A 27,975-nucleotide genomic window follows, 5' to 3' on the forward strand; every position below is an offset into this window, starting at 1 on the left:
TTTTTAAATTTTATTTTTAAAAAACGGGGTTGCAGGTGCCTCCGACAAGAGCATTTCTGCTTCATTTGTCATCTCAGCAAGGGACCTAGGTGCTATCTGCTGTAGCTAAAATTTTTCTTGAATTTTTTTAGAGAAAATTCATTGGTACTAAAGAATAGATTGTCCAATTAAATAAATATTTAATGGCTTTTAACTGTCCTTATGTTTTATGCAAACATCTAATCTACTCTTCAAAACACTGCCTTATTAATGTTTCATCTGACCTTTAGAATTTAATTAATTGCAAGTATCATAAGTTTGTGGTAGAATCTGAGAAGGAAGGTTCCTTAGTGTATGTTGAGAAAAAGTAGACTGAGAAGTTGAAGACCTGGGTTCTAGATCCAGCATTACTGCTGATGCCTGAATAACCCAAGAAAGTCCTTTTACTGTACCAAGCTGAAGCTTTTCATCAGCAAAATGAGGAGGTGGATCAAAAACTTAGATCTAGTGATCCCTATGGTCTTCGCAACATTTAATCTTTTGGTAAGAGAATATAAGTCACAACTAGGGAGTTAAATAATAGCTTATCTTAATCAACTAAATTTAACAGATAAAGATTGAGTACAAACAAAAATAAACATTCATTTAGTATAAGTAAATTCATCACATAAAGGTTAATAGGTAAGTGATCAATGTGGATAATGAATTAATTATGATATACCTCATCATTCAAATTTTTTTTGTCTGAAAACCATAGTTACAGCAACAATCATCATACTCAGTCTATAGCAGGTCCATCTTGTCCTTAGGCTCAGGGTTAGGGAGCTGGTTCTGAATACTGACTCAAGGGTCACTTCAGAGCTTCCCTAGCGCAGCAGGCTTTCAGAGGTGGCCTGTAATGATGAGGAAGAGATGATTACAATAGTCCAGGTTTAAGAAAATAAGGCCCTATGCTACAACAGTGAATGATTGCACAGGAGAGTATATATAGCAGATAATTTCTTTTAACCAAATCAGTAGTTCTTGGCAATTAATTGGATATGAAAGGGAAAGAGATGTAGGCTCATATCTGGCAATAAACTTTGGAGTGTAAGGACTCAGGTCTGGGTGAATGGAAAAATGATGACGATCAACAAAAAGAAAAATAGGAGAAGCAGGTCTTGTTGGAAATCTGTTTCTCTTCTGAGGAGCCAGTAGGACGTTTAGGAACTCAAAACTCAAAACACCTGGGATTAGAGTATTAGGGCTGAACACAAGTACTTTAGAGTCTCTTACATGAAAATGATGTTTATTATTATCAAAAGTGTGTGATCTCCTACTGATATGGGGGTGTAAAAAATGTGTGCTGTGCTGACATTGAGACTCACTCTTCTTGGTAATGTCAAAATAAGATTAATTACATTAAGGTACCTTGTTTATTTTAAGTAGTTTAATATATCATTTTCAACTGTGGTTTTTAATGTTTTTTAAATAATATTCTCTGTGTTACATAAGAGGATGGTCACTGGTATCATGAGCTGTAGTTTTTGTTGCCAAATCTTGCAGCTGAAAATTGTACTTAGAAGTCTTCTTACCTGTGGAACTTTGCCACATATCACAAGGAGACCTGGAAAACTATGATAATGAAAGGCAAGTTTACATAAGGTATAAAAGTAAAATTTTGAACCATTGAATTTGGGTCCAGTATCTGTTCATCACAGTAGCGTTCTACTTTTAAGTAGATTTCTCTACAAAGTGTGCTCTCTTAATATAAGAGAATCTCTGGAAGGGATAAAACTTGAAAGAATCCAGTCCATCTACACAGTGTGGGATCACTTCTACAACATTCCCACTGAGTGATTGTCTAGCCTCAGTAACAGTCAGCCCCCTAAGCTCTCCCCCCTTTTCCTCCTATTTTTAGGGCTTCTGTATCAGAAGCAGTTTATTCTACTAGTCCTCTTCTGAGCACTTGGCATGGACATAGGATTAGATCTAGTTACCTTAAAACACCTTTCTAAAATGAACACACAGTAATGCAGTGTGCTATATTCACTCCCAAAAATTGTCCTTAGAAAACTAGCTGGTAAGCATATTTATAATTATACCCCAATACAAAGCACATTCCTGAGAGTAAGTGGTAAAGCAGCCCCCATTTTATAACCACATAATACAAACCACTACCACACAATATAAAATAACAGAATTTGTGAGCTGCTTATTTTAGAACACTGTTTTCTTAACATATGCTCAATAAGTTGGTAAGAAAAAGAGCAGTCCTTTCTCATTGTTTTGTTCCCTTGTTCTACAAAGAGAAATCAAAGGTAAGAACACTGTCATCTCAACAAAGACTGTCATATACACCAGGGAAATATCAATCACATTTTGCCAAGAATAAATAATATGCCAAAATATGCATAAATGTTACATGGCAAACAACAGCTTTTTAGCTCTCAGAGCCACTGTTATATTTATATACATCTTATCTTAATATGCATGTATACTTACTAAAGTGAATATTATGATAATAGTTATTGCTCAATAGCTCCCATGTTGTAATCACCAGTAAGTGCCAGACCCTTTGCTTGATGCTTTTGCAAAAATTATCTCATTTGATCTTCATATCCACCTGTAAGGAATGTGCCAATAGTCCCACTTTTGTTGATCACTCAAGGAAGTGAGGTGCCCCTCGGATTCCAATCTAGGCTTGACTCCAAAGCCAAGGTCCTTCTTTGATTCTTCACTCCACCTTAACTATTAGGGTTGGTACTTGAGGCATTCATGGTGCATTTTCTAAATTCCACCTCACTTTTTCTTTCTCTTACTCTCTTCTTTCCTCTTTCTCTCTTTATCATCATTTAACAAACCGTAAGTCTTTTTTCAAACATTTACTATAAAGGTTGCTTCTGATATTAAAGTACCCTCCTCTACCTCGCTTTCTTTCCTTTACCCTTTGTCCTCTTTCTTTAAACTTGTCTTATTGATGGCTTTTACACATAAAAATTTGCTGATTTTTTTTTCATTAAAAACAATGGGATTGCAGTTTATATGAAAGACTCTATGATTATTATTTCCATCTATGGTGTGCGTAACCAAGAAAAGATTAATGTAGGCATGAGGATGTGGGAAAAGTCTATAATTTTGCAGTTAAAAATCAGAATCCTTCTATGTAATTTACAACCACAAAAGATATTTTACTGGCTGGTTATTGTTATCCAGAAAAAGTTATCTTTATGGCACTTCATAAGGTCTGTTATTTATATTACTTTTACCATGAGCATTAACAGTAACCTCCACTCTGAATTCTTGCTTTATGGGTCTTTGTACAATGATTTTCAGCCCTGAGTTCACACTAGAATCTCCTGGGGATCTTTAAAAAGATACTAATGCCCAGACTCCACCCTCGAACAAATGAAACAATCTTTGGGGATCGGACCTGAATATCTGTATTTATTAAAGTAGTTCTGGTGATTCTAATGTGCAGCCAAGACGGAGGAATATTGTAAGAGCCTTAATTCAGGAATCACTATTGCAGCTAAGCAACCATTGAAAACCATGCCAGTTTCAGGAAGGCTAGATGGACAAAATAGGCATATGTGGAGTGTGATTACAAATGAGATAGATGTCATTTGAACAAATAGTAGTGTAAAATATAAAGTGTTCTGATATTATTGATCAATACTCTATTGATCTGTATTGTTGATCAAGAGTGTTATTAAACTTGTAGCCCTGATTGGTACAGACAAGACTGTCTGATAGAGAATTATCTCAGTCAAAAGAACACAGCAAAATGCACACAGTAGGACACACTAGTGAATGTAACAGATGCTGGCTTCATAAAATAAAAACACAGCTACTAGGAGAGGTACAAACCATGGGGGAGTGTGCTTGCTGCTAAGCTATACTGTGTGGAGGGGGTATAAATAGGACAGTTGTAGAAAATGGTTATCAGCCATACTCAACTTTTTTTTCAAAGCTACTTAATAATAAACAACTGTTTTTATGTCTTACCAGATGACTGCTAATGTGCCCTAGAGTCCTCCTTGTTTTTAGGGAAAATTTAATGGTTAGGAAATGCCTAACGATAAATAAACGTCCTTTTCTTTTATAGTTTCTACAGTTCCTGACTCACTTTAGATTGACTACTGGTGATCAGTAAAACGACTATAAATAGCATAGTTTTAACTCTACCTTAATCAGTTCCGTTTTGCAGTAGGTCATTTATTCATGAACTTATCATTTCTACTTCACTCCTAATGTGCTCTTCTTTGGGTAGTTATCTCCATTAAATCTTGTTTATGAGTCTTTTTTAGTCCGTGAAGGATTTTCAAATCTTGCCATAAACTGGGGAAAGCTCCATGTAAAAGTGGGGTGGAAGTCTGGGCTTCCTGACAGACTTAATCCTGCTAGTTAAGGTGGCTCTTTGGGATAATATGGGTTCCAATGAGTCACTAGGCCAAATCCCAATAACCGCAATTGCCAAAAGTAATTAGACTGAAGAAAGCCAGGCTCCTTGGGAGGAAGGTCATCACAGCAAGCTTTAGCCATTGCTCCAACGTCAGACCTAGTTACTTGTCCCTAAGGATGGAGAGTAATCATGAGTTCCAGAGAGTAGGAAATATACCAGAAAACAATGCTTTTTCACTAATTTTTTTCTCAATAGGTTATTTACCCTAAGCATGCAAGAGATGGAAATACGTCATCAGTATGTGCAGTTTATGTCACTATCCTCATAAACCTGTGTTTATGTTTGCCTGTGTGAATGTACATGCCCACAAAGAGAACTCCTGATTCATCACTGCAAGTTCTCCTCCTCCCTTCCTGAGTAGATAAAGAACTCAAAAGAATTTAATCTAAGTTCATAAAAGAAGGTGTCTGACTAGCATGGAAATGGAAGGGAAGGAATTCTTGTAAACATCCTTAGGTCAACTTAAATATCATATTATTGAAGTAACGTTTGGCAACAAGAAAATGGTAATACATTATATCAGGCAAGCAATTCTAAAATATCTGGAGCTAGAACAAACTTACGATTTCTTGTACTGAAAACAATTCACTTTAGAAACATGCTGATGTAAGTATCTAAGTAGAAATGATCAACAAGTAAGTGGTGCTATAATTCCAAGCTTTCAATATTTGAGAAATTAAAAGATTGTTAAACCTTTCCCTAGGAAAATACTCAAGTAGCACAAAAGTATTCTTGCTCAATAGCCAAAGTAAAAGTTTGCCTTTGAAACCATTGGCTTGGATACCCAGAAAACATACTCCATCACTTCATGTGATGGATCTTTAACTGAACAAAGACACTGTCCTTACAGTGGTAAATTTCAAATTCCTTTATGGTTCAGAATGACTTCAGTATATTTCAATATTCTTTTGAGGTTAGACTACCAGTTCTCTGTTTAAATATATGGATGAGTGATATTGCTTATGTTAAATCTACAGACAGGAAGTCAAACTCTTTTTCTGGCCAGCTTTTTCTGGCAACTAGAAATCTCCGGGTATCATTTGGTAGGCAAATAAACCCTGTCCTTGTGCACTGCACACATCTAATAGTTATAATTACCTGATTGTCACTATGGCCAATATTGTGGAACAATGTATTTGATTTTCTTTAGTCTTAGATTGACAATAAGATAACCAAAGAATAGAAGAATTCTAATTTTTTAAAAACTTAGCAAAATTTTTTTGCTGTGTTTACTTGTACCACTGGTCATGTAGTTTCTGCCATAAAATACAAATGGTACGGACAAATGCTGCTTGGCCAGAAACTGAGGACATACTGAGAAGCTACATATTTGTTTCTTATAGAATTTAGTTTTTTTTTCAATTTATGATGAGTTTTTTTTTTCATTTGGAGTCCAAAAGGACCCTCATTACTTGTTTGTTAAGGAACAAGGTCCAAACATGGTAACCTTAGCCCCTCTGACTTTAATTCACACACTCTCATTTCATGCCATCCTCAAGATGGTAACTCTCAGCCCCCTCCACAAAGACTGAATGTAATTTTTAAAGGCCAGTCTCTCTTTCATATAGCACATTTCTAAGACATCCAGCCAACCTTCCAGTTCTGTCCAGAGCTTGATGTAGATGCAAGCTTTTAACATAGATCAGTGGGATTTCCTTGGAGGCCAATTAGGCTTGCAGTATCACGTAGATGCATACTTGGCCCTAGCACAATCAATAACATTTGCTATCATACCCAGCCTGTGTTTTTAAACTTGTGGGCATTATGTGACCATACCCCAAAGTTTAGTTTCTAACAGAATAAGGGAGAGTTGCAGCAAGAGAAGCTCCAAACCATTTCATGCTATCACTACCATCTTCAGTATCCATGTGGGCATCCCATTGACATTCCAGGAATTCATTTTAAACTGTTTGCCTCTGAACTTAGTATATACTCTAAGGAGAGTCTACAATCCAAGAAAACGTTATGTAATAGTTTTTACCCATACTACTTAATTCACAAGCTGTTGGGCTGAAGTGCTGTAGGTCATCAGATAAGAACACATTCAAATGAAAATTGCCAAGATTTCCCAGTGCAGGATATTTTCGTCACCCTTCCTAGCTCAAATTCACTTCCTCATCCACTCCCCAAATTCTAAACCCCTACTAAGATGAGTTGAACAGTCTTAATTTTATAATCTTCCAAAGAAAAAACAAAGACACAGACAGCCGAGTTAATTTATAAACAGTGCTGCATTTATCTTGGCAGATTTCAGTTTTCCCCCCACTAACTCTTTCATGCTGACTTCCTAGCAACTCATGGGAAGATCAAGTCATTTCTACGTATTAAGCACCTTAAGAACCATTGCACAGAATAAATTTGGTGTGTTTCTTCACACTTCTTGTACAAATTTCTTTCCTCATAGACAATTCATTTACTGGGTCTCTGAAACCTAAATAATCCCTTTACTTTAAACCTGAAGCAAATGGAGAGTCATTTTTACAAGAGCAATAAACTAAAGTGGCTGTTCAAATACTTTAATTGAATTGCTCTGGGCACTGAAATACCTTTTTGTTAATACAAACCCTTCATATTCTAGCAGGAAGACCCCTGAAATTCTAGGGTTGCTTAAAATTATATAACCAGGAATCTCCCCTCTCCCCCAACACCAGCCCCCTGATCCTGGGAGTATGCCAGCAATTTTGCAGGATTCATTCTGACAAACTGTTCTGGTGTAAATGTTTATAGAAATCCTTTCCATTAGAGATTAAACAAAGTTTAAGTAACTGTTCCTAAATCATAGATCTCAGTAGTGTTTGCAACAGCAGGTCTGATGCTATCTGATGCAAAGATTCTGATACTGTATAATGGAGAAAATGCTAAAAGAAAAAGAATCAAGAGAGGAGTTAGTATGAACTGTATGTAATCGAACTGCAACATATTATGTTATCACTATACAGATGAGTTTTTTAAATGTGCACAGGATATAAGGGAAATGAGTTCATTTAAATTGAAAAATAGTAAAAACTGACTACTGGAGCTTTAATGGTTTAAAAAAAAGTGGAGGCATTTACAAATCTTATCATCATGCCAGTTCAAATGCAATTCTTGGCTAGTTCTCCAAATTCTCACCAAAATGAAGTAACATATCTGAGATCTGATCTGATATAAACTCTGATATCCACATTATTATTATTCAAAAACTACTAAAAGGGATAACTGCTGAGCTCTAAGCCTTATATTGAATATTATTTATTAAAACAGGGTAGTACCCTAGACCTCAAGAGGTGAAAGCAAACCAGTATTCCCTTTCTGTGCTTTCCTGTTTGCACAGCATTTTCAAGTGTTTATTATATACTAGGGGATTACACAGCTAAGCAATTTAAAACCTCAGAAACTTCACTGACTGAATTTCAAATTAATGCTACAGCATTAATGATTCCTGTGATACTTGACTAGGAAAGGCATATGTCATTTAGACTAACTAATGTTTCCTCCTTCCCTTGATGATTTAAGGCCTACATTAAAATTTAAGAACCCATTAATCTTAATTTCATTTCTTTGTTGATAAGTCACAATATGAGATTTCTTCTTAATATCTAGATTTTTTTTTCCTCACTGCAGACATAGGATTTTTTAAATTTTAAGATTTTTTTGTGAAAAACCATTTTAGTAAAAGTTCAATGTAAATGATGTTAAAACATATGCAATGGAATTTTACTCCTTTTTGTTTTGCTTCAAACATAATGGCGGTCATTCACTGCTAAGTTTCCAAATGAATCCTATTTAAATACTGTATTTGCTATAAATGAGCAAGGAAAATAATCAAAATGGATCTATGGCATATGAAATAGAAACTTTATAAATTTAATTGGAAGATAATCGTGTCTTTCTAATTACCTTTCTAATTACCTTCTTAGAGTCTAGATGTTCTTGATTTGACTCTAGTGAGAAAAATCCCACCTTAGGAGGCAGGGACATTGATTTTAGTTTATATACTGCTATATAATTTAGACAAATCATTTAGTCTGTGATTTGATTGCATCTACTGTATAAATGAATTCATAATCTTTCATTTATCTGAAAACAGAAAACTGATCTTAAAGGCCATCCCTCCAACAGTAGGATCAATGAGCTTTCCCTTTTCATTTTTGTAACATGCTCTAACCTTAGAGAGTTGTCCATCCAAATGTCTAGATTGCTGAGTTAGGGCTAGAATTCAAAAGTTTAAGGTTCTTTTTGCATGTTCATGGAAGTTTTAGACCATATTTTTAAAAAGCTAACAAGCCAAAAAAGGAATCTTGTTAGGGGAAAAATACAGAAAAATCAAAATTGAACTTAACACTAACTACAATATCATACATTTATTTATTTATTAAACAGTTATTATGTGCCAAAATTATGAAAATGAGCAAAACACACCTGGAACTTGCCCTTGTAGTATTTCACAGTGGTTAAGGAAAGAAAATATTAATTCAGAATTAAAAAACAATATTTGGCTAAAGATGAATTCGAGCACTTTAGATATCATTTCTAAGCCATATAGTACCTCCTTTTTTATTTGTTTAATAGCACTGGAAATTAATTAGTTTACAATAAACCTAATGCCTATCCAGATTTTTCTCTGGGAAATAGAGACAAAGCTGAACAAAACAGCATATGGGGATGAAGCAGGAAGGTGGAAGGAAGATTAACTGAAAACATGGGAATTTATTAGGCCTTCTGGTATTTTCTTGTCTTAAAATTTATGAGCAATGAATAGGAGTCATTACTTAGCATGCCGTTTGTGACAATCATAGGAAGTATGCTATTGTCCACTTTAAATGTAGTTAGCATTTTTAAGTAAGCCTTGTAATGGAGTGGCATAGCTTGGCTGAGTGAATTTCCGTTTTCGGCACATTGACTAATTCTATAGCTGAACTTTCACACTAGTTCATTAACTGGAATTACTTTTACCAAACACTAACATATTGTATGTTTAAAAATAGTGCATTTTTTGTCCATCTCTCTGAAGCATTTTCAAACCTTTTATGGTAACCCCATGACCACCACATAAAACATACAAGTCAATCTACTTAAAGCACCAGTTTGGCAAACACATGTCAACAAGTTATTTGGATTCTTATATAACTTTGTTATGACCTTTCCTAACCTCAGTTGATAGCTTTAAATATATCAGTTACCAAAATTCAGTCTTGAAAGTAATTTGATTCAATTCTTTTCTGTATGTGATCACTGACTTGTAAAGGTCTTTGAGTAAAGAAAGGCCACTACCAGCTACTTCCACATGTTTATCTTATGCAACCTTCACAACAATTTCATGAGATATTATTTCATTTTATAAGTAAAGAAATTGAGGCTGAAAACAGCTAAGGAACAGGTCAAAATGACATAGCCAGAGATGGTAAACCTAAAATGTACATCTAGATCTTCTGACCTAATGAATAGCTTTCCCCAATACACTCTGCTTTGCATTAAGCCTGTAAAAGAGAATGCCAGAGGAGGTTTAAATGAGAAATAGTTACCTTTGCAACTGAGATGGAACTAATAATACCTCATTAGACAAAATGTAAGGGTGTGAGAAAATAAACCAGACTACTTGACAGAGTGGTTACTTAGGAAGTGCCAGGTCAAGCTCTTAAACTGTTTTTAAATCAGAGGCCCAATAAGATCACAACTTTTGGCTGGGCACGGTGGCTCACTCCTGTAATCCCAGCACTCTGGGAGGCCGAGGCAGGTGGATTACGAGGTCAAGAGATCAAGACCATCTTAGACAACATGGTGAAACCCCATCTCTACTAAAAATACAAAAAATTAGCCAGGCATGGTGGCGCATGCCTGTAGTCCCAGGTACTCAGTAGGCTAAGGCAGGAGAATTGCTTGAACCCGGCAGGCAGAGGTTGCAGTGAGCCAAGATCGTGCCATTGCACTCCAGCCTGGCGACAGAGTGAGACTCCATTAAAAAAAAAAAAAAAATCACCACTATTGTTCTTAAAAGATCCCTCTGATTGGTAATGGTAGCAGTAGTAGTAGTAGGAAATGGGAAGATGTGAACTCTATTAATCAGAAAGGTAGAATCTGTAAGAAAGGTGATTGGAGATGAGGATGAGGAGGGCTCCTAGATTTCTGATTGTAGCATCTTCATGCAGCCATTTGCTGCAACAGAAAAGCACACGTTGACTAGATGTGGTGGCTCTCACAGGTAATCCCAGCATTTTGGGAGGCCAAGAAGGGCAAATCTCCTGAGCCCAGGAGTTCAAGACCAGCTTGGGCAACATGGCTAAACACTATCTGTACAAAAAATACCAAAATTAGCCAGGCATGGTGGCTCACACCTGTAGTCTCAGCTACTGTGGGGCTGAAATGAGAGTATCACTTGAACCCTGGAGTTCAAGGCTGGAGTAAGCAGTAATCATGCCTCTGCACTCCAACCTAAGCAACAAACTGAGACCCTACCTCAAAATAAATAAATAAATAAATGAACATGTCAATTAAGTGTACAAGAGTTGTAATAGCTAGGAAGATTTTTGTGAATTCTATATGCAGCATAAACCACTCGTGTTACTGAAGAAGATAAAGAGAGACCAGAGAAGTAAGTGACTTCACTGAAGTCACTTTGCAGTGGAGCCAAGTGTAGAAATAACGCCTGTGGCCATTCTGTAATACCAAATGCTACACAGCAGATGGTTCCAAGGGTTGACATTCCAGAGAAAGGCTCTATGGATCCTCTGCCAATCTGATTTCTTATGTGTTTAATAATGGCCTTTTTGGAGAGAATTATCTGTTCATTGACTGAAGAGTTGCTTCACAGTCTCTTTATTTCATTACACCAAGATATGCCAAACTTTAAAAAGTTACAATAACCTGTTGCCCTAAACTAAGATGACTCATGACAAGGCAAAATTTTTAAAAACAAACCAATTACACATACCATACTCTCATCAAACACAGTTATCCGTTTTCTCATCAAACATATTCTATTCCTGGGAAGGAGGAAAGTTCAAATCTGACCCTGAACTGGAAAAGTATCATTTTGCCCATTATTAGCAATAACTTATATTAATATGATTTTGTACAGCATATAGACACTTTCTCATCATCTTATTTGATTTTTTTCTCAACACCCTTTTGGAATGGGCAGAACAGGTTTTGTCATACTCATTTCACAACTAAAGCTCAAAGGTGGTAAGTGATTTATATGGTATCATAGGCTAGGAAGTTGCAAAACTTAGCCTCAAATTTCTTGTAGGGGGATAGTTGTTTTGTTTTTTCACAGTTCTATGACTTTTCCCGCACTACCACAGTTCTCTTATATCTACCCTGAATTTCCTATTATTAGTATAATTCCTTTGGATTTGACAAGAAATGCATGTAGATTAGAGGAAATCTTTATTATAGATGAGATTCTTACTAGATGACAAAGTGAACTGGCAGATCTTTAACATCCTGTCCCATTTGAATACCCATGAATGAGCTTATTGTGGGGAGAAGGAGATACGAAGCAAGAGCATCAAGCATTGTTTCACAAACTGTCTTCAGGAAAAAGCAGAAAACTTGCTGGGTGTTCTCTATGGTAGTAGAACTTTCTGAGAGAAATAGTTGAGTTTTGATGTGATGGGATGTTTATTAATAAATGTTGTTACAGGCTGGGCACGGCTCATGCCTGTAATCCAGCACTTTGGGAGGATGAGGCGGGTGGATCACTTGAGGTCAGGAGTTCAAGACCAGACTGGCCAAATGGTGAAACCCCGTCTTTCCTAAAAATATAAAAATTAGACAGGCATGTTGGTGTGAACCTGTAGTCCCAGCTACTTGGGAGGCTGAGGCAGGAGAATCGCTTGAACCCAGGAGGCAGAGGTTGCAGTGAGCGGAGTTGGTGTCACTGCACTCCAGCCTGGGTGACACAGAGAGACTCCGTCTCAATAAATAAATAAATATCATTATAAGAAATTTGTATGGGCTTTCCCAAAGTATCATGATATTTGTTTTACTAGACATAATCAAGTGGACTGTTGCAGGGAAGTAGTTTGAACTAGATACCTCTAAAGTTACCAAAGTTTATGATTCTATTGGCTGGAAGCTGACTATATGGATCTTAATATTCTCATCTGCAAATTTAAGGCAGAAGGAAGAGCTTCAAGAGCCCTTTAAATTCCGTAGGTAAATTCACCATCCTCTCAGATATTGTGTATGTATTCCTACATAAAGCATTTTGTTCATAACATTTTCCCTCTTTCCATTTGTCTCAGTTTTTCTTTTTCTTCAAGTCCCATAACCATTTCTAATTGCTCTCTGTAGTCTTTAAATATCTCAATTATCAGTAATTGCTACTGCCTTTTAATTTGTTGCAACAAATTTCTAGTCTATACATTTATGGTTTTTAGAATATAAAAGTATTATTTTATTAATTGTATTGTAGGCTTCTTGAGTCAGAGACTATGTTTTGTCTCTCAGTATGATCAGTACCTAGAAGACTGCTTCCAGTAATCACTGAATAAACAATTATTTGTGAAGATAATGATAACGTAATACTGAAAGTGCGGTATTTATATCACCTTCATCAGATTCACCTGGGATGCTTCTTATCAATGCACTTACCCAAATCCACTGGATTCACTTCCAAATCAAAATATTTGGGAGTGGCGTCTGTACCTCTTCATTGTAAACAAGTAATCCAGGCCATTTTTACACACAGTAAAGTTTTAGAATCTTTAGACCTTTGGTTTCTCTATACCATATAGACCTTCGGTTTCTTAGTACCATATTGATATCATTTCTATGCCATATCTTACCTTTTTCAGTCTGTTTAAGTAGGTGTTTGTCTTCAGTGAGCAGCTAGTGCCTCAGAGGTGTTTTTGCCCGAGTTGTTTGTGACTCCTGTTAAAGTCTGTGTCTATGGTCCTTAAAAAGTAGCCACTCTCTATGACTGTTAGTGAGTTCCTGGTTCCCCAAGCTTCTCACAGCTCCTGTATTAGAAGCCTCAGAATGTGCCCTCTTTTCAGCCTCCTTGCTTAGAGGTTTCTAAGAGTTATTATTGGATAAAACTGCCAGCTGCTTCAAATATGGATGATGATAATATAGGATGGGTTTAGTGCCTCTTGAGTTAAAGTGTCTTATACCTATGATTTTGATGATTGTCTATGAGAGTGCTAGGCACTTTACACAGCATCTCACTTAATCCTCTTAAATATATATCAAGCAGATATTCCGGTGTTACAGATGAGGAAGCCTAGGCTCAAAGAAATTAAACAACTTTTGCCTAAATATATAATCAGACTGGAAATTCATTGACACAGATAATTGGTTATATTCATCTTTGTATGCTTACCTACTAGAACACTGTGTGGATGTCAAATAATTTAATTTTTTAAATGAATAACTGGATGAAAAAAAATATTGGTAACTGAGCTAGAAAACATGAGAACTAGGGTTCAAAATCAGACTCTAGATGAGTGCAGAGCCAGTACCTCTTCACCCTGTCCCTGTGCTCTTCTAGGAAGTGTGTGGGATCCATTTCTGAATGAGGTCACAATGCAGGGAGCTATGCATGTAAGTATAAACATACATCATACTTACAAAGGTGCATGTATATTCCTCTTCAATTCTGTTAGCAATTTTGTAAATCTAGGGAAAAAAATGCACTTATTTCCTTTGCTCAGAATTTTATATGTGATACATAAAGCTGGATTTTTTTAAAATGGTATACTCACTATTTGTACATCTTCTAGTGCCTGTTGAAATACCAAAAGTCTCTCACTTGCTGTTTGCTTATGCTAAGGCCTCAGCCATCAGATATGCTACTTTAGCATGCTATGTAGCACGAATATCCAAGTTTATTTATAATATAACAAAGTGGAGTTTGTTTTTAGCACAAACTGAAGTTTGTTTCCTTCAAGAATGTGAAGTTAGTAGTTATGGACTCACTCATGCGGATTCATTACCATTAAACTATCACATTTTCTGTTTATGTTGATTTCTAATTATTTCTTCCCTTAAAAAAAAAAGGAATGCCTCTCTCAGCCAGACCACAGCACATAATGATTCCCACTGTTGGATGAACACTGTTGGATCTGTCTCATGAAAAACGCTGTTATTACCACCCACTAACTCATCAACAGGTCCTGGCTCTCTACAGAATCTGGGTCTCATCACCCCCATCCACCCCCTCTTGTCCTCTATTCACCTCCACTTGGGAACATGGCCACTTGGAGAAGGGGAAGCTTTCCCTCTCTTAGCAACAGCTGGGGATGTTGATTCAGTACCTTACATTTTACACTCATAGCAGAGTGCTTTCACTTCACAATGGATTTTTCTACTTGCAGTTAGGAAAAAAAAACAAATATCTCTTTATTTTGGTTCTGTGAGTAGTTTGTAACAGTTTCAACAGCAGCATCAACTGTAGCTCGTCAGTTGGTCACAGGAAAGTTCATATGATTTTTACTACTTTTGAAGTATCAAATTTGAAATTAGTCCATAGATTTTGAATTAATTTAAGGAATTAAAGGTCATAATATTAAGATACTAATAGAAATATTAAATTAGAAGTAAAAAGCACAGTGTTGTTACTCTAAATTATTTAGACTGTTTCAATACGCATTGCTAATGGTAAGAATTTAGAAAAATACAAGGAAAGAGTATATGCAAGACTGTAATCTTTTTGCCTTTTATTCTTTCTTTGTTCTTATGACCTTTTATGTATTTGATAACTTTTTTACTTCTCCCCACTTATTCCCACACACACACATACACAGAATGAAAATTAAAACCCCAAAGCAAACTAAAATTACTACTAGAGAAAGATGGGAGGAACAGAGGGGAAATGAGATAGTCCCAAGAGCAAAACACATGTAGATTGATGCACAGCGTCTTCAAAGATTGGAATCTGGATGTAAATTCCCAAGTTTGTTGCTAGTTAGAACATTCTCCTCTAATATAAAAGTTAATAAGAGAACATATTTTCATGGAATACAAGATGCTGGTTCAGTTCCAAGATCCATAAAATTAACACAAATTAAAGTAACTATATCAGGCAAAATGTGTTCTTTCCTTTCCTTCTAATATTTACTTAGAAATGCAGAGGCTACATGTACTTAGGTTCTTTACTTTGGCCCTCAAGGGATGGGAGGATCTGGCTCCAACCACCCTTTGTAACTCATTTTATAGCACTCACCACACTGCAGCCTCATTGGTTCCTGTGTTGTTACTCCTGGTGCCCACCTTCTCCCACGGCTTTATACTGTTTGCATTGCTGGTGCTCTACCTGAAATACTCTTCCTGGGTTTACGTTATGACTCCTTCTTATTCTGCAGGCCTTGGCTAAAGAGTAGCCTTAAAGGGTCTTCCCTGACATGTATTTAAGGAAGCATCCCAGAGTTATTCTCTGCCTTATCCACCTGTTTGTTGCCTTAACAACACTCATTACAATCTTTAACCATTTGATTCCTTGTTTACTTACTTATTACCTGATGAACATCATGTCTTCAGGAACTAGATTTCTTATTCATTCCTGCCTTTCCTGCATCACGTGAAATGTTGAGCACACTGTGGGTGAAATTTTTGTTGAAAACCTTAATCATAGTTTCCACAGTGTATCCATATACAGTGAAGCCTACTTGCATCTATCTTTCATTTCTAGTCCTGATTCTGTACTAGATGTGGTTAGGCAAAGCATAGCCTTCAGTTAGCAGGTTGGCACTGAGCTCCCAAATATTCATCATATCTTAGATTTCATGAATTCTACAGCTACCATCATTTGCTAGCCATTTTCTTAATATTTTGGGCTGACTTGATTTTAGTGGAAAGCCCAGCTATTTGCTGTTTAATGTTAGGTTTGTCTTATTGCTGTGGTTTTATTTTAAAGTATTTATAGAATATAAATATTAGACTCCCTTCAGGAAATTATTATTCAGTAAGAGAAAAAGAAAGATTTTCCAAGTTCTCAAAGAAACCATTTCCATTAAAAACAGTACGTTTCCCCACATAATAATGGTGGCGCACCAACTGGGCTATATTCAGCAGCTGGTGAAGACATTCCTCTCTGAGACTCTTAGGAATTCTTTCAATCTTTGGTGTAGGCACAAACTTTCAGATTAAATGTTGATTTAGTAGGGCAAAATATACAGCAGACTCTATTATCCTAGCTGTTACAGTTCAATTAATGTCTGTACTTTTGAGTTTGATGAAAGACCAATAGAATTTGTATGTTGGTGTGTGTGTGCATGCATGGGCACGTATGCATGCATATGTATATGTATATACACATGCACACACATACATATAAACACATATGTGCACATATTTAAATATGTGTATTTAAATAGCATAGGTGAATTTTAATTGACTTAATGGTCAAAACGTTGGTATATTAAAACCCTAAAACCATCAGATGATAAACAGTATTTCAAAAATGGCAGGGTCTGTATATATTTGGACATATAAACATGTGGTTCTTTCAATAAGTTATCAATAAAATATAATAATGAATAAACCTGTATTCACCCAAATATCATAGTTTCATGATCCAAAAGGAGTGTTGTATCCCAATAAGTAATTATATTTATTCAAAAAACCTTTTGTACGTAATTTGCTATCTATACCTAAATTTCTCAAGTTGCCTAAATGGTTATAGAGATCCCACCATTGTCAGCTCTACTTTAGAAGCTTTAACACATGAACAAATAAGAAACTTTGACTCTGAATATTTTCTTGGGTTGACTGGGCAGAAGTTTAGAGAGACAGCCAAATAATTCAAATTTTTAACATTAGACTTTTCTTAAAGTGAACATTGCCAAACATTCCAGAGGAATCGGGAAACATCTCTTAATTTTCAATAAGTATAATATTACTCCAAAGTTAAATGTGACTCTGTAATAATCAAGTCCCAAGATATGGTAGAAATGCATTGTCCTAACTTAGGCAAGAAAAAGCGCCACACTTTCTCTAAGGGAATGAATTACTGAAGTAAATGACACATAAAAAAGCTGTTATGTGGCTTCACTTTGAATGATTGATTTCATAATTAGGCATTCAAAGTTTATGTAATTGGAACTTGATTTCTCTGCCAGATATTCATAGGCATAGCCCACTTAAATTATTATAGATACTTTCTGTTAAATATTTACTACTTTAACTTTTTTTTTTTTTTTTTAGACAAGGTCTCGCTCTCTCATCCAGGCTGAAGTGCAGTGGTACAATCTTGGCTCACTGGAGCCTGGGCCTTCTGTGCTCAAAGGATCCTCCCACCTCAGCCTCCTGAGTAGCTGGGACCACAGGTGTGCGTCACCGTGCTCAGCTAATTTTTTTTTTTTTTTTTTTGGTAGAAACAGGGTTTTGCTATGTTGCCCAGGCTAGTCTCAAACTCCTTGGCTCAAGGAAAGTGCGGGGATTACAGGTGTGAGCCACTGCGCCTAACAACATGTTTATTATTATTTTTTTAAATGTAGCTTTTTTATATGTATTGTGTTCATTCCTTCAATAATCAAAATCACTTTATTGAGAACGTATTCAATAAATAGCTGCCTTGAATGGAAGGTGGGAATTATCTCAAATTCCTGAAACTATAGAGGAAAAAAGAAGAAGAAATTATCAAACCATGAGACCTCTTCCCTTAGGAAGTATACAGTCAATGTGAGCACACTTCTAAAAAGAGAAGGCATGGAGGAAAGGACAGATGTAAAAAAACCTTTGATTGTAGAATTCAGTTGGTCTCTTCTCTCTACCCTGTCTCTTAAGGCCACTGCATGCAGAAAAACAGGCAGCGAATGTTGTGCAGACAAGTATGCTTTGGAGAGACTTTGTATATGATGTTTTTGATGTTGTTAAAACTAACTTAGATCAAATTTGTGAGTTTATTAATTTTTAATTAGATTATAAAATCAATGTTGCTTTTATTATCTGGCACTTCTTTTCAACTCAGTCAAGCCTGTTTTATTAGTCTAAAGTCTACTAAAATTTACATTTCTGGAAATTAGCTACAAATAAATGATCATCAGCAGTAATTAACAGCATGCAATAGTGGATTTTTTTCACATAACAACTTACAGTAGCTGTTAGTACATTTGTAACTGAGCTTTAGAAGTAAATTAAAGTAAAGCAAATGCTTGAAGCTTGCACTTAAATTGTCACAGAAACAGAATTTTTGTTCCCAATAATGTATTAGTTGATTCATCATAAACATTGAAAACAAGTAGCAAAAGGCTGTATATTGACCAAATGTTCTGGTTCCATTTAAAATTCTATATTCTGGATGTTTTATCAAAGTTGAATTAACTCTTATGATAATAGCAAGTCCCTTAGGAATGGTTGCATTAGTTATGTATCACAAGTTAAAGGTTATCAAATAGTAGGAAGCCTTCTTTAACAGATAGTGAAATTCAAGTTTCCTACTCAGGGAGTGTTGACAATTCAGACACTGAAAGTAGGTTTAAGTTATGTATCAGTGTATACCCTTTTCGTACAACTAACCATAATAAACAAGAAATAATACTTCCCTCTGTCTTAATTTTAAGGATAGACATATTAATTTCATTGTGTATGTGACACATTTTTAGTAGAAAGTCCCAATTTAAAGTTTCCATGAATTATGCCCATTTTCCCATTCATATCTACCCCCATTACACATCTAAAGTGTACTTATATATAAAGATATAGTTACCAGATATCAAAGATCTCTATTTTCACCTCTGATCTAAACTCACTATTTTTCCAGCAGATTACAGCATTCATTTGAGTCCAAGTTTGAAGTTTCGAAATAAATGATTATGATAGCTTCTACTTACTTATATCATAAGGCAATTACCACAGTTAATTTAGCATTTGAGTATGCTTTGAAAGCAACAGTGAGTCACCTAGAAATTCAAAGTATTGTTTAAAGCTGCTGATAATACATTTTGTTCTCTTACCAAATGTCCCCTATTTTGCATGATGCCCTCTTTTTCTTTAAGTTTTCATTAGTTCCCCCCTCTCCTTCTTTTTTTTTTTTTTAGGCAGTCTCACTGTCGCCCAGGCTGGAGTGCAATGGTGCGATATGCGCTCACTTCAATCTCCAACTCCTAGGCTCAAGCAGTTACAGTCGCTGGGATTACAGATGTGCACCACCACACTGGGCTAATTTTCGTATTGTTAGTAGAGATGGAGTTTCTCCATGTTAGCCAGGCTGGTCTCAAACTCCTGGTCTCATGTGATCAGCCCGCCAGGGATTAGAGGCGTGAGCCACTGTGCCAGGCCCAGTAGCTCCCATGCCTTTTCTAATTAAGTAACCACTGTCAGAGACTCATGTGAACATCTCCAACAGCCACTCCAAAGTAAGCTCCATCTATTAAGCATCACTCTCTGGATATTTCACAAAATCTGCAAAATTAATGATTCCAAGCCAGGTTTATCTTTTTAAACATCGGTATTCTATGCACCATGCTCTACTCTCCAGCTGCAGACTTTTACTCGCTTGGTAGCCCTTCCCCTCTCTATTCACAGGCTGGACCTAGAAACACACCTTTTCAAATCCTCTTTCTTGTTCAGCCTACATGCCATTGGCCACTATATTTGATTGATACAACCTCCTAAATATCCTTGAAACATACATCCCTTCCTCACTACATTATATTGCCTCTGCCGTGTTTTAAGTTATCATCAGCCTCTTACCTTGACCACTGCATTATTCTTTTCCTAGTTTGCATGCCTGCCACACTGCCAGGGAAATTTCCTTTCCAATTCAAATCTTATATTTCAATCACTAGTGTGATTGAAACACCCTGTATTTACGGAAGAATTTCACTGGCCTATCTCAAAAAAGTTTCTGTAATCTAGATCTATTTTATGCTTCCAATCTTCTTGTTATTCCCCATATCTTCATTCCCCACTACTTATGCACCAGTTGCATCAAACTCATGCCAGTCTCCTTCCCAGCTTGGGTCATTGTAGTGTTTCCTTCTCTAGCCACACATGGCCACTTAGGTACTGATAAACTTCAACTCGTTTTCTAAGATTAAGTTCAAACATTGAGATTCTGTGAAACATTCCCTACCTCTCCACCAACAATTTCAAATAATAGTAGGAAAATATTGTTTGAAAAAGGTGATTTAGAAATGCAAAATGAAGTTAATATTGAATGGGTAATAAAAAGAAAGACACATGAGAAAGTAAAATTCTATTTTCTGTCTCAGAATCACAAGATTTTATGGCTGAAAGTGTTGTTACAGTCAATATAGACCAAAGTTTTTGTGGTTTCCATATAAAAAGTAAAATCTCTTGCCTTAAAATGAAGTTTGGGAAATTTGTACCTAGTTGTGTAATACTGACTGTGTAATTTGTGTGATCCTTATACGGCATTCAAGAAAGCTGTCACTATACTACATAACCATAAAAAAGTCTAGACTCATTGAATCTGAGCTTCATAGTCTCCATTTCTCTCTCTTCCCACAGCCAACATTTAAATCTCCCTGAAGGAATAAGGTTTGCCATCATTTGATATTCAAAATTCATTGCCCATATTCAAAATTCATTGATTAAGACACAAAATTTTATTGCAAGTTGGGACAACTAGGTCTTTCTTGCTTTTCCAAAAATCAATTTTTTAAAAAACCTTTGCCTAGGAAATCAAAATATGAAAACAAAAGCAAAAAGAATTATTGTAGCACAATGTTGACTGTGCTGCATTTCATCAGTAAAAGTTTTAGAGACAGAGGGAATCAAGCAAGGTATTTTGGCACATCTCATAATTTCAGTGGATACGGTTACAATCATGAGACTTACTCAAAGCTCTCTCCTGGAGAACATTCCAAACATTCAAAACCTAGTTTTAAAAATAAAATTTATCTTAAGGAATGTCACTTTTTGAAGCTCTGAATATGTAAATCATGTTTACATTAATAATTGATATATTTAAAATTATATCATAATTGGCAAAAGTTTCAGAATACATAAAATTAGAACTGTGTGTTTTCTTTCAGCAGCCACATTTCAGAGATAGGGATGGATTGGCATGAACCAATATGGTCCATCTTCCTTAAACCCAGAGTCTCTTAGTGCCCTGAGTGTGAAGCACTTTTCTTTCAAGTTGAGGTCCACTCTTCCATAGACAATTCTATGAAAAGGTCTTACAAGTTTTTATCTACACCTCTTGCTTCTTGAAATGGATAATGATAGATTCTGAACACGTGTCTGAACACATGGAAATCTCTTGCCCCTTTTCCCTTCTAGGATATTTGCAAGCTTACAATATGTACACGTTTTGTGTAGTCACCAAATGCTGAGTTACTGGCATGAAAAATGACCGTGTTACTTGGAAAGTAGTTTTACTTACAAGTCCCCCAGGCCCTGTAATGTCTAAACCTCCTGTGCCACTTTATGTGACTGCCCCACCCCCACAGAGGAGCATGCACAGGAAAAGCAGACTTCCCTTCCCCCACACATTTCCTTAGTTTATTTACAAAACGTCTTGGAATGAGAATGAGCTGCTTGTGGTTCCTGTGGCTGATTTGGGGATGGTTTCCTACAGGCAGAGGATGCTGGTCAACCGAATGACCTCTCTGTAACTAACCCGTGCACTCCTGTGGTAAGGCTGTTTGGTCTTATGGGTACCTCTTCTAACTAAGCCTGGAGGGATTTGTTTTTGTGGTAAAGAACTTAGCAATAACCAAACGTCACTGTAAAGACAGACTTAACTATGCTAAGGTCCATCAGAGTCTACTCCTTCTACTACCAACAAAAGAAGCCAGAAATACACTGGGATGCCTTTAGATTCCTGTGCATGAATCTTTCTTTCTCTAAGGATTATGATTTTTTTTTCCTCTGGCATCTTCAAAGGACGATAAAGCTATTAGCAATATACTTGAGTGAAGAACACAATAGGAAAAGAAATAATCCTAAACACCAGCTATATGAGAAACGCCCCTTAGCAGTTTTTATCAGCTCATGCAGAGGTAATGATGACTAGTTAATAGTCAAAAGAAGATTTAAAGTTGTGATGATCTTAAGTAAACATAAGTCTCCCAAATATTTGTTTCTCTTTGTTCAGACTTGCTAACGAACACTCTTAACTCACACATTGGTAACTCTTGAAAACCCTGGAATGTGTGTAACAGTGATTCTTAAGGTAGACTGGCCCATTCTCACCAAATATACATTTCACTCAAGTAAGTAGAAGATGAGGGCACAGAAACTGTAAGACTCCAGTCCCAAAAGAGAAAATATTGAACATAAATTACCATAAGTAGTCACAGATCCACATGGAAATACTGGTGAGATAAGCATCACATTTTCACCATTATATCTATTTGAACTGGCAATGATTAAGCTCGTGTGAGAAGAAATATTTCATGAAGGAATTGTGGGGTGCTCAACAGCTAACATAGTTCCAACATCAGTTTGCATTGGATCAAAAAGTAAAATTGTGTTCTCTAATACACCACAGTTCAAAACAGATATTATAAAACTTAGTGTCCTTACTCAAGTTAAGCCCTAGTGTACATTATTTTACTTACTGAAGAAATTAGAAATATATGCTTATCCTCCATTACGTAAATGAAAAGCAAAGCAAATGTGTATTAATTTCACTGTGTAAATGAGCACAAAATTACCAGTCCCCAATCTCCCAGGGTGCTAGTTCAGTGAGGATATTATATATAGAGAGAGAATATATGTATAATTAGTTATACATAATTATACAGTATATATTACATATAAAGAGAATATGTATACACACACATACATAGATAAGTCCTTTGAGGCAGTATATTCTTATTTTTCAAATGCTCAATTTTAAGAACTTTGAAATTAAAAACAATATATGTGCTAAAGGGAAATAAAAGATCACAAAAACTGGTAGGAAAAAAATCCCACCTCATTTACTCATTACCAACAAATTGAAACCTAATGAAAGAAAACGTATATCCTGCCCAGAAAATGTCATCTAACTTTTATATCTGTGGTTTAACCTTTGTAATGTCTTTCTACATTTGTCTCCGCAGTGCATCCTAACGTCAGTCAAGGCTGCCAAGGAGGCTGTGCAACATGTTCAGATTACAATGGATGTTTGTCATGTAAGCCCAGACTATTTTTTGTTCTGGAAAGAATTGGCATGAAGCAGATTGGAGTGTGTCTCTCTTCATGTCCAAGTGGATATTATGGAACTCGATATCCAGATATAAATAAGTGTACAAGTAAGTGCCTACACGAAATTGTATTTTTATCTCATCCTTGGTGACTTTTCCAGATTGAAATGGCCTCTAATATATTTGTGATATTCAATGTTAAGTAAACAATAATGTTTATCTGATAATTAGGCTAAACCATATTTGGACTTAACCATCAGAACCAGAAAATTTTTATCACTAACTTACAAAAAAGCACTCATGTTTTGGTTTTCTTTTTAATTCTGAAAGCAAAAGCTGGGAATGTGATTATTGCTCATTGAACCTATAGAAAAGTACTGTAAGTCTCAATTCCATCTGAGTTTCCATTATCAACACAAAATCCAAGTATTAACTAACTTGTCGAATCATTTCAGCTATTTTGACTTCAAGAGAGATTCCAGAGCAACTGAAACATTTATTTATCAATGGGAAATAAATGTTGGGAGTACTGTCATCTGGACCCTGAAAACCTGTTTTTCACACTGCAGACCAAGTGTGCTTTCTCAAAAATGTAAATTAGGAAATACCACTCTATTCAAATATCATATGTAGTTCCATCAATCTCTCCAAACTCATCTCCTACAACTCCCCCTCAGCCATTTTGCACCAGCCTCACTTGCCTTCTTGTAAGATCTTCTCACCTCAAGCCTTTGCAATTATGTTCTACACTGGCTGTTCTAGCAGTTGGAAAGCTTTTTGCCCACATCTTTGCATGGCTGGCTGTCTTATTTCATTGATGATTTTGCTCATATGTCACCTTCTCAGAGAGACATTCCATGATCATCTTATCCAAAATAATCAGCCTGTTCCCCTGTCAACCGTTCTCCATCTCTTTTTCCCACCATTTGCTGTTGTTTTTGTTGTTGTTGTTGTTGTTTGTTTGTTTTCCAGAGCACCTATCACTTTGGAACTAGACTGCTTGGTTTCAAAAAGCAGTCTGATCTGTTGTCCTGGGTTAGTTTCATACCCTTTGTTAGCCTGAGTTTCCTTATGTGTAAAATGAAATTATACCAATGACTACCTCATTGGATTGTTTCAAACTTTAAATGACTTAATAATATTGTAAAACATTGTAGCAATCCTGGCTTACAGTAAGCGCCATATAAGGGTGAACTATTGTTACTGTTTACCATATGTCCTCTCCCAGATGTAAACTTTCTGAAGCCTGACTCTTACCTCTCTTGTGCATTGCTGTCAACCAATATAGAAAACAATGCCTGGCACATAGTAGGCAATCAAATATTTGTTGTAAGAATCAATAGCCCTCAAGAACAACACGAAGGCAATATCCTTTGTATATTTTCTTAAGGTTCTGATGAAACATTTTCACTATCACTTAATATAAACAGATATTTCATCTTATAAATATTCTTGGCTATATATATATACAAAACAAAGATTTTTTCATAGGGCAATCAGTATAATGATTTTAAAATCAACAACCAATGTACACCAACTAAATCACTGTGGAGGAATCCTGAATTCAGTCTGGCAAAATAATTTTGGACTTCAGGTGTTTATTTGATACTAAAGTTGTGTGTGCCTGTGTTTGACACATGCAGAACATAAAACTTTATGTTTTAAAGATAGTTTTATGTTAAGAGAACATAATGCAGGCATATTTCTCTTTCTTTTTTCTCTTTCAGAATGCAAAGCTGACTGTGATACCTGTTTCAACAAAAATTTCTGCACAAAATGTAAAAGTGGATTTTACTTACACCTTGGAAAGTGCCTTGACAATTGCCCAGAAGGGTTGGAAGCCAACAACCATACTATGGAGTGTGTCAATATTGGTAAGGAGAACCTGGAATAATTTGAAGAAGTGATAATGTCAGTCTCCATGGAAGTGCTTTTCAAAGTCCTTTGTCAAAAGAACTTGAAGGTTCTTGGGCTGAGTTCTCTTAAGACTGTCTCTATCCTTCTTTATAAAGATACTCTCTTAAAGGTGTTTTTTATAACCTTATCTAGTATGTATTATAGTACAATTTAATACAGTGGGTGCTTCCTTATTACTTAAGGACTATCAATAATTGTTTCAACTGTTCTGTTTATGATAGATTTATTTTTATTATTATTTAATGACTTTTTATTTAAATTATTATTTAATGAATTTTATTTAAGTAAAAATTCAGTCAAGACACACACACACACACACACACACACACATATATATATATATCTGACAGTGATCTGTTATGTGACATACATATATGTCTTGAACTTAATTTTTACCTTAAAGCAACAGTTTCATAAAACACCTAAGTCTGATCTCAACTAATGACCAAAGTTATTTTCCAAGGAGGGAACATATACTCTCTTGACACAGCCCATTAATGCTCAGTAAGTGGATCAAAGACCTAGGAACTGGAAGTGATTTAGTTGAAATCTCACTCTTTTTCTCTCACACTGCTATGCTGAAATATTCTGCTTCCACGGGTATTGATATATAATAAAGAGGATTGTGGACTTACTCACACTGACAGATTAAGACAGTCCCTGGGTCTGATTAATTGCAGGCTGAATTTCCTGAAGGGGAGGTCCCTCAGACAAGTTGTTTGTCTAAATAACAGATCACTGTCAGGCTATATTTTCCCTCTTTTAAACGTTGTGCAGCTACTACAGCTACAACTTTGATGAACACTTGGGAAGCAGATGCTAAACCAAATGGGAAAATAGCCTAGGAAATCTCAAAATCCTCTGGGCAAGAATTATAAGAACCTTTGATGCTGCGGTGATGTTGGCATATCCACACAACTGCCCTCCTGATTCAGTACAAGATAGTCTCCAGGACTCCCCTGGGGTCCCCATCTTAGGAGTCCCTTAGAATCTAAAGTGCTGGAGTAATAACTCTAAAGTGGTGGGTTAACCACTTCAAGTCCACCGCAGCACTTTTATTTCTAAACAATGTTTTTGATAGAATACAATAAATAGATATTTTAAAGATAATTTTAGAAGCATCTGGAAAACAACGGTCTTGAAATAGTTCATGGCTCATTTTGGTTACATTTTTTCTTCAAAACACATGGAAAAAAAGCAACCTAGGAATAGGGTAAAAAGTACAAAAGAAAAGCACTACAAGTTCTTTTTCTTATAGGTCCTGAGGACTGATGATTAGAGGTAATAAGTTCCAAACACTGGAAAAAATAGAAAACACGTCTGTGGAATATTCAAGAGCAGAAATTCAGGATGAGTTGCAGAATGTTTGCAACATTTCTCTACCCGGAAAAAAAAGGCACATAGTTAGATTTTTTCAGCTGTTGAAGTTGTAACATTCAGTTCTGGAAAGGCTATTTACCTGAAATGTATTAATGCTTTTCTGTCAGGGAGATCATTTCACACTTGGCACTATTGGATTTGTCTTTAAAGCTTACTGATAATTTATACTACTAGTAAGACTAAGACTACTTATTTCTTAACGCAACTACATTTAAGTTTATATATTTTGGAAGAGAGTTTAGCAGTCCAAAGGCCAGTTACTGAATTTGGTTCATTTAACAGATGCAAGTGACCTGGAACACTGTAGTAACACAAATCACCAACTTTCGTTCAGGGCTGGCTCCTGTTGTTTGCTCGATAAGATATGTCTCCCATCATATGGTGCCTAGCCTACAGGTACTACATCTGCCATGCCTTTAGTACAGTCCAGAATTTCAGGGAAGATGACAATGACCTGCTTCTATATCATGAAGGAATATTAAAGCCTGTTCCTTTTACAAATGTGAAAACTAGGATCCGGAGAGCCAAAATGATGACCCCAAAGAAACATTTTAAGTTATTTTCAGTGCTGTCATTAGTAACTTAACTTCAGCTTCCCACTACTCACCCAACAGAAAGAATGTGTCTTTCTCATTGCTAAAATCCACACCATATTTCTAGTTTTCTATCGAGATTTTAAATTGAGAGGAAAGGTCATAAACAGAGGAAATGCTACCCTGATACAGAGCTGGGATGAAAGAGGTATGCCACAATATATCCGCTTTCCACGGTTTGCAGGTCAAATGGAACAGAAACATCCACTGAACCAAATTTTATAAGAGAACATATTCTTTTCACTTTGTGCTCCAGATATTTGCTTCCTTTCTGCACTGTCATTTTGTCACCCTCATTGCCTCTCTTAGAGAGTTGGATTTGTTCAAGAAATCACAGAGAGAATATGTCTCACGCCAAGCACTGAGTAGTAAGGGACATTCTCTTGCTGTGTTCTACAGGTAACCATGCAACTAGTCAACAAGAGTTAGAGCAAAATGACAAGTAAAGTCATTACTAGTAGGACATTACTAGTAGGACATCGTATTCAGCTTTCTTACCAATTCGGGAATCGCTTTTACAGCATCTCGCACTGATGATCAACCACAGCACAATCATTCCCAGGAACTGGAGCTCATTGCCTTTATGAGACATGTGCTTCATTTGCTTCATTAGTGAATAGCTAAAGATTTCCAG

General features: G+C 36.0%; 1 protein-coding gene and 1 long non-coding RNA gene across 2 annotated transcripts in view; one reads left to right on the forward strand and one right to left on the reverse strand.

Annotated features, from left to right (window-relative positions):
• RSPO3 (R-spondin 3) overlaps window positions 1–27,975 on the forward strand; it is a 75,973-nt gene that overhangs the window by 6,379 nt on the left and 41,619 nt on the right. Inside the window, exons 2-3 of the mRNA XM_005551754.4 lie at window positions 23,368–23,559; window positions 25,179–25,325. Coding sequence (XP_005551811.3) covers window positions 23,368–23,559; window positions 25,179–25,325 — 339 coding nt within the window. The remainder of the gene's footprint in view (window positions 1–23,367; window positions 23,560–25,178; window positions 25,326–27,975) is intronic.
• Window positions 734–27,969, reverse strand: LOC135970534 (uncharacterized). The gene is made up of 3 exons (XR_010586228.2): window positions 27,840–27,969; window positions 25,251–25,336; window positions 734–872 (listed from the first exon to the last, which is right to left on the reverse strand). It is a non-coding gene; the product is annotated as an uncharacterized lncRNA (long non-coding RNA).

This window comes from Macaca fascicularis, chromosome 4, assembly GCF_037993035.2.
Source record: "Macaca fascicularis isolate 582-1 chromosome 4, T2T-MFA8v1.1".
Classification (NCBI taxonomy): Eukaryota; Metazoa; Chordata; class Mammalia; order Primates; family Cercopithecidae; genus Macaca; species Macaca fascicularis.